The 9,749-nt window shown below is 41.8% G+C and overlaps 2 protein-coding genes and 1 non-coding gene across 3 annotated transcripts; all 3 read right to left on the bottom strand.

Annotated features, from left to right (window-relative positions):
- Window positions 1–3,011: 3,011 nt before the first annotated feature.
- LOC136117753 (uncharacterized) lies at window positions 3,012–3,918 on the bottom strand. The gene is made up of 2 exons (XM_065868725.2): window positions 3,891–3,918; window positions 3,012–3,850 (listed from the first exon to the last, which is right to left on the bottom strand). Exons 1-2 carry the CDS (start codon window positions 3,916–3,918, stop codon window positions 3,012–3,014), a joined length of 867 nt encoding a protein of 288 aa, XP_065724797.2.
- Window positions 3,919–4,628: 710 nt separating this feature from the next.
- On the bottom strand, window positions 4,629–6,378 carry LOC139352726 (uncharacterized). The gene is made up of 3 exons (XM_070995356.1): window positions 6,262–6,378; window positions 5,641–6,229; window positions 4,629–5,485 (listed from the first exon to the last, which is right to left on the bottom strand). Exons 1-3 carry the CDS (start codon window positions 6,376–6,378, stop codon window positions 4,629–4,631), a joined length of 1,563 nt encoding a protein of 520 aa, XP_070851457.1.
- Window positions 6,379–7,588: 1,210 nt separating this feature from the next.
- Window positions 7,589–8,739, bottom strand: LOC108005580 (uncharacterized). The gene is made up of 3 exons (XR_011604118.1): window positions 8,599–8,739; window positions 8,386–8,536; window positions 7,589–8,304 (listed from the first exon to the last, which is right to left on the bottom strand). It is a non-coding gene; the product is annotated as an uncharacterized protein (transcript).
- Between the last annotated feature and the right edge of the window lie 1,010 nt (window positions 8,740–9,749).

Here is a 9,749-nt window from a genome sequence, read left to right as displayed (position 1 = left end):
AAACGCTAAACTCAATCACGAACTTGCAACCAAAAGATGCTATGCACTCAGCCAGCGATGAACAAAGGTTGGCAATAAGACGATAAATCGAAAAAGCTCATCAAGCTGATCTAAATAGGTTCAACCCAACAAGACAAAATTTAATTTTTGAGGTAGGAGAAAAAGTATACCTTAGAAATAACAAAAGGTTAGGGAATAAACTAACTCAACTGTACACAGAAGAGCGCGTACAAGCAGACATGGGAACGTCTGTTCTCATTAAAGGGAGCGGGGTCCATAAGGACAACCTCAGATAAAACCCCTTTTAATTTTTCTATCGGCTCACACGCACCCGACACTTACACATATTTATCCTATAAGGTGCACAGTAGTTTTAACCTTTCGCTTTCTTACAGGATCGCAGGAATTGTATTAATAAAGTTAGCTGTCACGGATGGGATCGCACTGGTGTGGGAACAGAAACATGTTTTGCGGCACTCAAGCAATTTAACGGAATTCTCAGCAATGATAGACGAAACTGCAAAGTTGTCCGATTTATTCCCACAGTCGCACATGCGAAAATTGCTAGAGTTTGACACTGACCATATTAGAAGCTTATTGTCCGTGTTAAAAATACACCATAGGATGGCCAGGGGTCTAGACTTCTTAGGTACCGCACTTAAGGTGGTAGCGGGCACTCCTGACGCATCTGACCTTGAAATGCTTAAAATGTCCGAGTCCAGACTGATAGAGTCAAATAGCAGGCAGGTAATCATCAACACGCAAACGCAGGATAAAATCAACAAGCTCTCAGATACTGTTAATAAAATTATTAAAGCAAAACAAAACAATATAGTTGACACTTCAAACTTATACGATGTTCTTTTGGCCAGAAATAGAATATTAATAACCGAGATTCAAAACGTAATGCTCACAGTCACACTTTCTAAAGCCAATATTATAAGCCTGGCCATTTTTAAACACGATGATTTGAAGTCTGTATTAGTAGATTACCCCACACAGGTCCCTATCATAAACCTATTAGAGGCATCTAATATTAAAGTCCTTCAGTCCGATAATATCATCCATGTGCTGATTGCATATCCTAAAATAAAAATTACATGTAAAAAGGTCACAATCTTTCCCGTATCACACCAAAACACTATCCTGACACTGCAGAACAACATAGTAGCCGAATGCAACAATGATGTCCTAGCAGTCACTGAATGCGTATTAACAACTTTCGCATCCTTCTGCAAGATCGCAGCCCACGATACTTGCGCTCGAGGCCTACATGCAGGGGGTATAGCACGATACAAAATGCCGGCCAGCCATCTAAGCCCCATCACACTGGTAGACGACGGAATACTAATTATCAACGAGTGTCCAGCTCGGGTCAGCACTGACGATGGCCCTGGGATAACTATCAACGGTTCACATCTCATCACCTTCGAGCGAAAAGCTTTTATCAATGGCACTAAGTATGGCGGCATCCCCATTGCTAAACATCATCGGCCATAATCCAGTGCTAAGTATGCCCCTTCTCCAAAGAATGAACAACCAAAACTTGGAGGTTATCCAAGGGCTTAAGGAGGAGGTGAAATCGGCTGGAGTAACCAACTACTGGTGCGCTGTCGGCGAGGGAATCAGCATCCTTATCAGCTGCTCTATCCTACTCTTCCGAGTGTTGAGAAGGCAGCGATCAGCGCGGGAAATACAACAGGTCGTCGATAAATTCCAGATGACCGACAACGGTCACACTTCTAAGGGGGGAGTAGTTAATACAGTTAAGGAGTAACTTATAAGTCGGTACAAATCTTGGGCGGTTCTCGGGTCTCCCTAGTGTTTTTATGTGCAGACTCAGCATAAGACGCCTTTAGGGGCCGTGTCTGGTTCTTGGAATGTTGAGTTATGCACTTTCTGCTAGTGTCAGCATTTTTGTATGACAAACGGCCGGCTTGCCGGCCACGTTTAGCCAGGGTACAGCTTATAAGTTTTAGTTCTCATTTGTCATTCACTAAATAAAGAGCTTGTGCTCCATTTGATTTAACTCCGGCAAACCGCCGTTAACTTCTTATCACTTCAAACTGTCTGAGTCTCTAGGCCAGAAGGTTAAGAAGGGCAGTAACCCTTCCATCCTAAACTACCTAAATCAACATATGGGGATCACCGGCCTACCGACCACCAACACCAATTGGAATATCGTCGATTAGACATCACGTCATTACTGACAGCCACCGGCCAACCGGCCACCAACAACAATTGGAATATCGTCGATTAGACACCACGTCATCACTGACAGCGGTGAGGGAAGACTACAACTACAATACCTAATACTTCTACTTATACTTCTTCTGACTTATACCAATACTAACCAAATGCTTACAAGTCAAATATGTAACTGCGGCGGCACTACTGCCCGAGCCTCTGCAGGCGCAGCCTCTGAAATTCTGAAATATTTAAATAATGTTAGCCCCAAGATATGAAATGAATATGTAACAAGCCACCGATGTAATAGTTTTTCAAACAAAAAATTCCATTATTTTTCTGATTACTCCTATGAGAGCCATATGATATAGGTGTCCAATATTTTTAAAACTTTATTCGAAATTCTGAAATATTAAAAGAATGATATCCCCAAAAGTAGAAGTTTATATGTCAAAAAACACCAAAGTATAATTTTTTTTACATTTTTTAGTTTTGATTAATCCTATGGGAGCTATATTAGTAAGTAATAGTAATAGGAGCTATAGTACACTACACGAGCTAGTATCCAAGCTGCTGGAGGGAGATTTAAGTCCTTGACGAGGACGCAGATGTAGTTTAACGGAACGTACTGATGACTCCCACTTCCCTCCCCAATGTGGCGATTGGGGAGGTATAAAACTCCATTTGATTTCATCATCGGCCAGCGATTGTGCTAGATTGCGTTGATGCTCCTGCGAAGATAATAGTTGCTGCATCTCATCTAATGCCCGTTTGGCACCAACAAAATTCGTCATGTTGTCGCTGAAGATCTGTGAGCATTTTCCTCAAAGGGACATGAAACGCCAAAAACATGCCAGGAATGTGTCTGTGCTAAGATCGGTGGCCAGTTCCAAATGTATGGCTGATGTTACAAGGCAGACAAAGAGGCATATGTAGCCCTTAGTTTTTCGGGGATTGCACCCTCTCCTTTCATTTAGAATAAATGGTCCAGCGTAATCGCAGCCTGAGTGCTGGAAGGGTAAAGCTTCTGTTATACGGATGCCTGGTAGATCGGCCATGAATTGGTGCTCCGTGAGTTTACGTTGGCGAAAACATTTGATGCAGTTGTGAACCAGATTTCTTATCAGGTTGCACGCACCAAAGATCCAGTACTTTTGACGAACAATTACAAAAATTGTAGAAACTCCTGGATGAAGATTTGTCGTATGCTCGTGTTCCAAAATCATTCTTGTGATGCGGTTCGACTTGGGAAGCAGTATAGGGTGTTTTACATAAGCTGGTAATTGTGAGTTGTCCAGTCGTCCACCAACTCGAAGAAGGCCATCCTTGCAGATAATCGGCGAGAGCTTCACCAACTGGGAGCGGCTGTGAAGTGGCTTGTTTTCCGTCAGTAGTTTGCGGTCTTCCATGAAACATTTCTGAGCCTCTTGCAGGCAAAGAATGCGAGCAGCATGAATCTCCTCAAAGGTGAGCATCTTTCCATTTGCCAGCGTTGCAGATTTAATGGCCTTGGTGTTTTGGATGTAGCGTAATGCGTAAGCTACAACGCGTACCAGCTTTGTCCAGGACGAGACGCGTTGAGTCAAAGCTTTGATTGGTGACAATGAGGAGGTTTCCTGTGCGGCTAATGCGGTGGTCTTCACTTCCTCTTTTCCATGGTTTTCTAAAAGGGAAGAACAGAACTTTTTAGAGGTCAACTTTACCGCAAGCGTTTCTGGATCTTGCAGCCATTAAGGTCCCATCCACCATAAGTCGAAATGGAGAAGATCCGAAGCAAACATTCCTCGTGTGGCGCAGTCCGCCGGATTCTCCTTTGTGTTTATATGATGCCATGCGTTGCGCGGTAAGGCTTCGAGTATTTCTGAGGTTCTGTTGGCTACAAATGTTTTAAGCTTAGATGGTGTATGTGAAAGCCAATCCAAGACTATTGTTGAGTCACACCATGCATGTACTTCAATGTCCTTGTGTTGTAGCACAGCCTTGACTGATAGGAACATTCGGCTCAGTTCGAGACGCGGTAGAGACTGCTGCTTCAGCGGAGCAACTCTGGTTTTTCCTGCTATGAGTGAAACAGATACGGTCCCATCTGCTCGCACCACTCTGCTATAGATGACTGCGGAATATGCCTTGATGGAGGCATCTGAAAATCCATGCAGTTCGATGTGATCTTTATTGTTTTGGACAAACCGTGGCAGGCGTAGATCGGAGGATGTGTAGGTCGTTACGACATTTATTCCACCAGTCCGCAATTTTTGGAGGAAGCTCCGTGTCCCAGCCAAGATCGAGTAGCCACAATTCTTGAAACAGAATTTTAAACTGCACTACCACTGGCGACAGAATACCCAGCGGGCCCAACTGAAGATACTCACGCATAAATGGCACGTACTGTGAATGCAGATTGGGGTCTTTCTTTAGGCGTCGCTCTACACCCCTGAATCTTCTTAGCGCTCCCTGTAAAGTATCCGAAAACTGTTCCTTGGAGTTTTGAACGGAAGTTCGACGATGTAACGCCCCTTAGAGTCCCGAGTGTGCGTCTTCACAAAGTGCTGTTCAACTTCATCGTCCTCTGGTTTCCCATGGAATTCCTCGTTGACATCCTCCAGCTCCCAAAGGCGCCGTAGCGATTCGTCAATGTCTATAGCCGTGTGCATTGTTGTTGTAGATGAACATCCGATAGTAACGATAGATGTTATGACCCATCCAAATATGGTCGAAATGGCGATGATGTTGCCCTGGTTGTCGAACATCTTTTGACCGGTGAACACGGTCCAAACGTGGTCGCTGCCCAGAAGTATATCAACTGGCGCCAACGATTGATAGTCAGAATCCGCAAGCTCAAAGCCAGCGAATGCCTTGAGTGCTGAGGCGGCGATATCGTGTCTTGCCAACGTGGAGGTAATTTTGCTGAGTACGTGAGCACGTACCTTCATTGTGTGATCAGAGATCCTTGACTGCAAGTCCAGTGTGCTGCAGCCTCTAGTTGTCTCAGCCTTGATTGACGAGATTCCGGTCACCAAAATTCGTGACGGTGAGCGTGCCAGTTCGAGCGCCCGGCAGGTAATGTGCGATCCTGTTGAGTTTCTAACGAATACTGGAGCTGTTGGCAATGCACTTTTTTGCAGCCCTTGTGGCTGTGTTGCGGTTGTTGATCCGTTGCACAAGGATTCAGCTGTGGAAGCCAGTTGTGCCCGTGCGATATGGCTGATGGTAGCCGTAGCATCTTCGGGAGCGCTTGGGAAGTGCCTTTCATCATCTCGTGAGTGTGTCGAAGCGACAGCGGCTTGCGAACCAAGAATATCTGCATGTAGCAGAGAGTGGTGACGATAGTGGCAAAACTTGCATGTGAATTTGGATTTACACTTTCGCGACACATGCCCAGGCTTCAGGCAGTTAAAGCACAGTGATTTTGCCTTAAAAAATGTGCGTCTCTGCTCGATTGACAATTCACCAAACTTTGAGCAGGCGTAGATCTTGTGCTCCTTGGAGTTACACTTCCCACAAGTTGTGGGCCAACCTTGGAGTCTATGTCGGAGTCACTTTTGCTGAGCTCAAATTCCTCGCAACGTCGGTCTAAAAACTTGAGTAGATCATCCACAGACGGAGATTCCAGTTCCCGGCTTCCTTCGATCCATTTGCGACGGGTTTCCGCGTCGATCTTGGCCAGGATGAAGTGTATAATCCAGCAGTCCCTATTAGTTTGCCCTGCTGCGTCCAGGCCGCGTAAAATTTCGTTGGCTCCGTCCGTCACCTTGCGCACAACCGTTACGTCTGCTCTGGCGGTCGAAGGTAAGTTAACAAATGTCTCCAGCAGAGTGTTAACAATGTGACGTGGTCTATTGTACCGATCAATTAGGCAAGTCCAAGCAGCCTCGTAAGCTGCATCCGTTATTGGCATATGTCGTATCAAGTCAGCTGCTTCTCCAGTGATGTACGTTTTCAAGTAGTGCAACTTTTGTATTGCTGTCAAATGCTGCTTGCTATGGATCGTACTCTCGAAGATGTTTTTAAAGGCTGGCCACTCCTTGTAGTCGCCAATGAATGGCTGTGGATTTTTGGCAGTTCATTATGCATTACATTTGCTGCCGAGTTTGCCCGTAAAAGCGTTGCTTGTTGCTCAGCCAAACGCTCGTTGAGATGCTGCTGTTGTTCTAGAAAACGAACTAGGTTTTCGTTTCCCACTCCTGATGCCATTGGTGCGGCCTCATCAGGGTTGCCAGCTTATCTGAAGTTATTGCCTTCTCTTTCATTCTCCTGAGATTCTTCACAGGTGCGTATGAGGTTGCGAAATAATGTGCTCGCTTGCAAGTACTTGTCCTCGTACCTTTCGTTGTCGATGGCTGGATCGACGTACCCTTCCTCTTCGTCAAAAAGGAGCATTTGGTCGCTGATGGACTCGAATTCTTTCCAGATGATGTTGAGCCTTTCCAATGAAACTTGTAGTTTATCAAGCTCCCATTTTGATCCCGCACGTGGATCTTGAGACGCCGTTAGCAAACGCGTAATGCTTGCCTTTGCACGACTTCTAGCTGCCTTCAAAAGTTTAAACTGATCTTAATCAGTAACTAAATTTGGCTAGAAGGACCAAAGATATGGTGTAGAATAAAAACGTTTTATTTCCCAATTTGATTGAACTGTATTTCAATGATTAAATTTGTCACATTTCTTGTGTGTCCGATGCTTTCCGTTGTAGTCTTAACACTAAGTCCTAAAAAATCTCTAAAGTGTGACGCAGCACCAAAATACATTAAAAAGGCAAAAGTTAGTATTTCATATACCAAAGAGAATAAGATTCAAAATTAAATAACGGCTGCAATGCGTTCATCAACAAGTAGTAAGTGTTATAAATAAAACCTTTGGAAGGCTTTAAAACTGAGAGACGGACACGGCTAGATCGCCTATACTTATAGTCCCTTATATTTTCCGAGATCTCAGCGTTCATAGGGACAGACGGACATAGCTAGATCGACTCGGGTAGTGATCCTGATCAAGAATATATATACTTTATGGGGTCGGAAATGCTTTCTTCTGCCTGTTACATACCTTCCGACGAATCTAGTATACCCTTTAAGTATACGAGTATCTGGTTTAAATACCAAAACTATATTTTTTTTAATTTTTTAAAAATTATGTTTTGATTATTTCTATGGGAGCTAAGAGATATAGTTGTCCGATCCAACTCGTTCTGACTTATATAGTACCTGCAATATAAATAAGACTTTGGGGAAGATTTTATCAGGACAGCTTTAAGACGGAGAACGTCTAAGCGTACATACGTACAGACGGACGGACACACAGGCATAGCTGATCAATAATATATATACGTTATGTGGACGGAAATGTCTCCTTCATTGCGTTGCAATTTCTGACCGAAATCATTATAAAAAAATAATCTACAATAGTATAGGATTAAACATTTATGTACCTTGTATATATTGGTATAGATTCTCTTTTGGCTTCTGTCCTTAGAAAAATCGACAACATATTCCAATTTTGTTGATCATAGTTAACAGGGAATGGACCGATTTCCTCTGGGTTAGCAATTATGAACATATTCTTGATTGGCATATTAGAAATTTGCAATTGCTTTGTCCTATTCATCCATATGCATGGACAATATTTAACGAAGCTTAAAGTGTCTTCCCGGGCTAACGCAATAGGGATCCACCAAAGCATTTTTTCTTGATCGGGTACATCATGAGGCCTTTCCCTAAGATACACCTTTTGATGTATACTTGCAGTTCCTGAATTGTAGTCTCTTTTAATAGTGATGAGTGGCAGCCGATCCAGGTTTACCCAAGACTCAGCAATATCCAATATACTAAAAGAACTGTCAAGCACTTCATCTTCTTGTGCTTGTTTGGAAAGTGCATTCCAAAAGTCAGAGGATTTATATGTTTTACATTTAAAATCGTTAATAAATCGATGAATTCCGATTTTAAATGTCTTCTCTCCTAAAGAGAGTCTAAGCATTCGAATAATGAGCTCAATTTTAATAGACGTGGACTCGTGCTTCATTCCTGTTAATCGCGAGTGGGGATACCTCTTGCTTAACTCATAATACAATGAGTAAAGAATCGTCATGGGGTATTTTCCATTAAACTCTACCCCGCCATTTATCTGTAAAAATTTGGCATTTGATTTACGATTTCTTATATAAGAAATATTATAATATAAAAATATATATATAAAATAACTTACTTCAAACACGATTTCTGATGCTATATAATTAATTAGCGCTTTATTAACATGGTCATCAGTCCACCAATCGGGTGTTATCCATATTCCAATCCACTGATAAACAAGTTCCCGAGATACGGCGAAAACATTATTTTTTAATAATTCAGACTCTCTAAAATGATCAATATATTATTATTGAATTAAATATTCAATAGCAAGAAATAAACTTTGTACCTCACTATCAGTATTCCACATGCACTAGCAAATCGAATTGTAATTAGTTCAGGTAAAGCAATTACATCAACCTTTGCAATGGCCAATGGTGTACTTAAATATTTGTTTATTGTTTTATGCGCAATGTTAAGTTTGTTTTGGATATCCTAGAACGAATCGGAAAAGAACATTTCTTACATTATTGTTTTTTGAAAAAAAATATCTTAAATATAATAGTTGTAATATTAATTTCGTCAGGAGTTAAATCGTTTTTAAATGATATTACTTACCAGTTTTAAGCATGCGTGTAAATTGGCACAGTTCCGACGAAAAATGTTTTTCTTCTTCTGTGTTTAGGGTCGCCAAATATCTTTCTGTTCTTATTGGACATATCGCATACTTAAGTATAGTATTTTATAAAATATCCATAGCTTTACAATAAATATATAATTTATCTTATTTATATATATATGTTATATATATATATAATATATATTTCTTGGAGATTATTTTGAAACATTAGATTTTATTGTAATTTTTAAGTCTCTCAGTGTATAAAGCTTTTGTTTGAAAGCGCGGTGGGAAAGGAAAGCGAAATCCCTGCTAAGCGTGGCGCAATGATAGGTAGAGAAAATTGAGCGAAGGAGAGCAGAGCAGTTCGATTTAGCCCTTCATAGAGAACAGACGAACGTGTGGAGTGAAATCATTGGGTCTCGCTGCACAGTACACTAAGAAAAACGGAAGTAATAATATTAATAATAATCTCCGACATCAGAAGTGGGATCACCACCCCTGCAAGAAGAATAGCTGGCGCACGCTTCTAGAAACCCAAAGTAGAGTGATTGCAGAACTATTGAAAGTATCACAGTCGCCTGGCAAGCGTACTGTTTCCGAAGTGTTACCAACGTTTAACACCGAAAACTGCAAGTAGTGCATCGCAATGGCTATTTAAAAGTTGTTTTACTGGAATGAGCTGGGCGCATTTGAAGGAATTGTTCATGGAGCGCTAGGAAGGCAACTAGACGCCACACAGTTGGGCTAAATGTTAAACAAATATTTTAGAATTCGCCAAAACTTTTGATGCGAACCTAAAGTACATAAAACACGTGGATTTATGTTTTACACGACCACCACAATCCTTCACAAAGATATAATTTCTTTTCCATATTTTC

Source organism: Drosophila suzukii, chromosome 3, assembly GCF_043229965.1.
Source record: "Drosophila suzukii chromosome 3, CBGP_Dsuzu_IsoJpt1.0, whole genome shotgun sequence".
Classification (NCBI taxonomy): Eukaryota; Metazoa; Arthropoda; class Insecta; order Diptera; family Drosophilidae; genus Drosophila; species Drosophila suzukii.
This window is presented reverse-complemented; position numbering and strand designations above follow the sequence as displayed.

What these genes read in the sequence shown, in the direction of transcription:
- LOC139352726 (XM_070995356.1), bottom strand. Translation starts at nt 6,378, where the DNA reads ATGGCATCAGGAGTGGGAAACGAAAACCTAGTTCGTTTTCTAGAACAA. An exon ending in GGGCAAACTCGGCAGCAAAT is followed by an intron (nt 6,230 to 6,261) that starts GTAATGCATAAT and finishes AAAAATCCACAG; the next exon opens with CCATTCATTGGCGACTACAA. An exon ending in AAGATCTACGCCTGCTCAAA is followed by an intron (nt 5,486 to 5,640) that starts GTTTGGTGAATT and finishes TGCTACATGCAG; the next exon opens with ATATTCTTGGTTCGCAAGCC.
- LOC136117753 (XM_065868725.2), bottom strand. Translation starts at nt 3,918, where the DNA reads ATGGCTGCAAGATCCAGAAACGCTTGCG. An exon ending in AAGATCCAGAAACGCTTGCG is followed by an intron (nt 3,851 to 3,890) that starts GTAAAGTTGACC and finishes CTTCCCTTTTAG; the next exon opens with AAAACCATGGAAAAGAGGAA.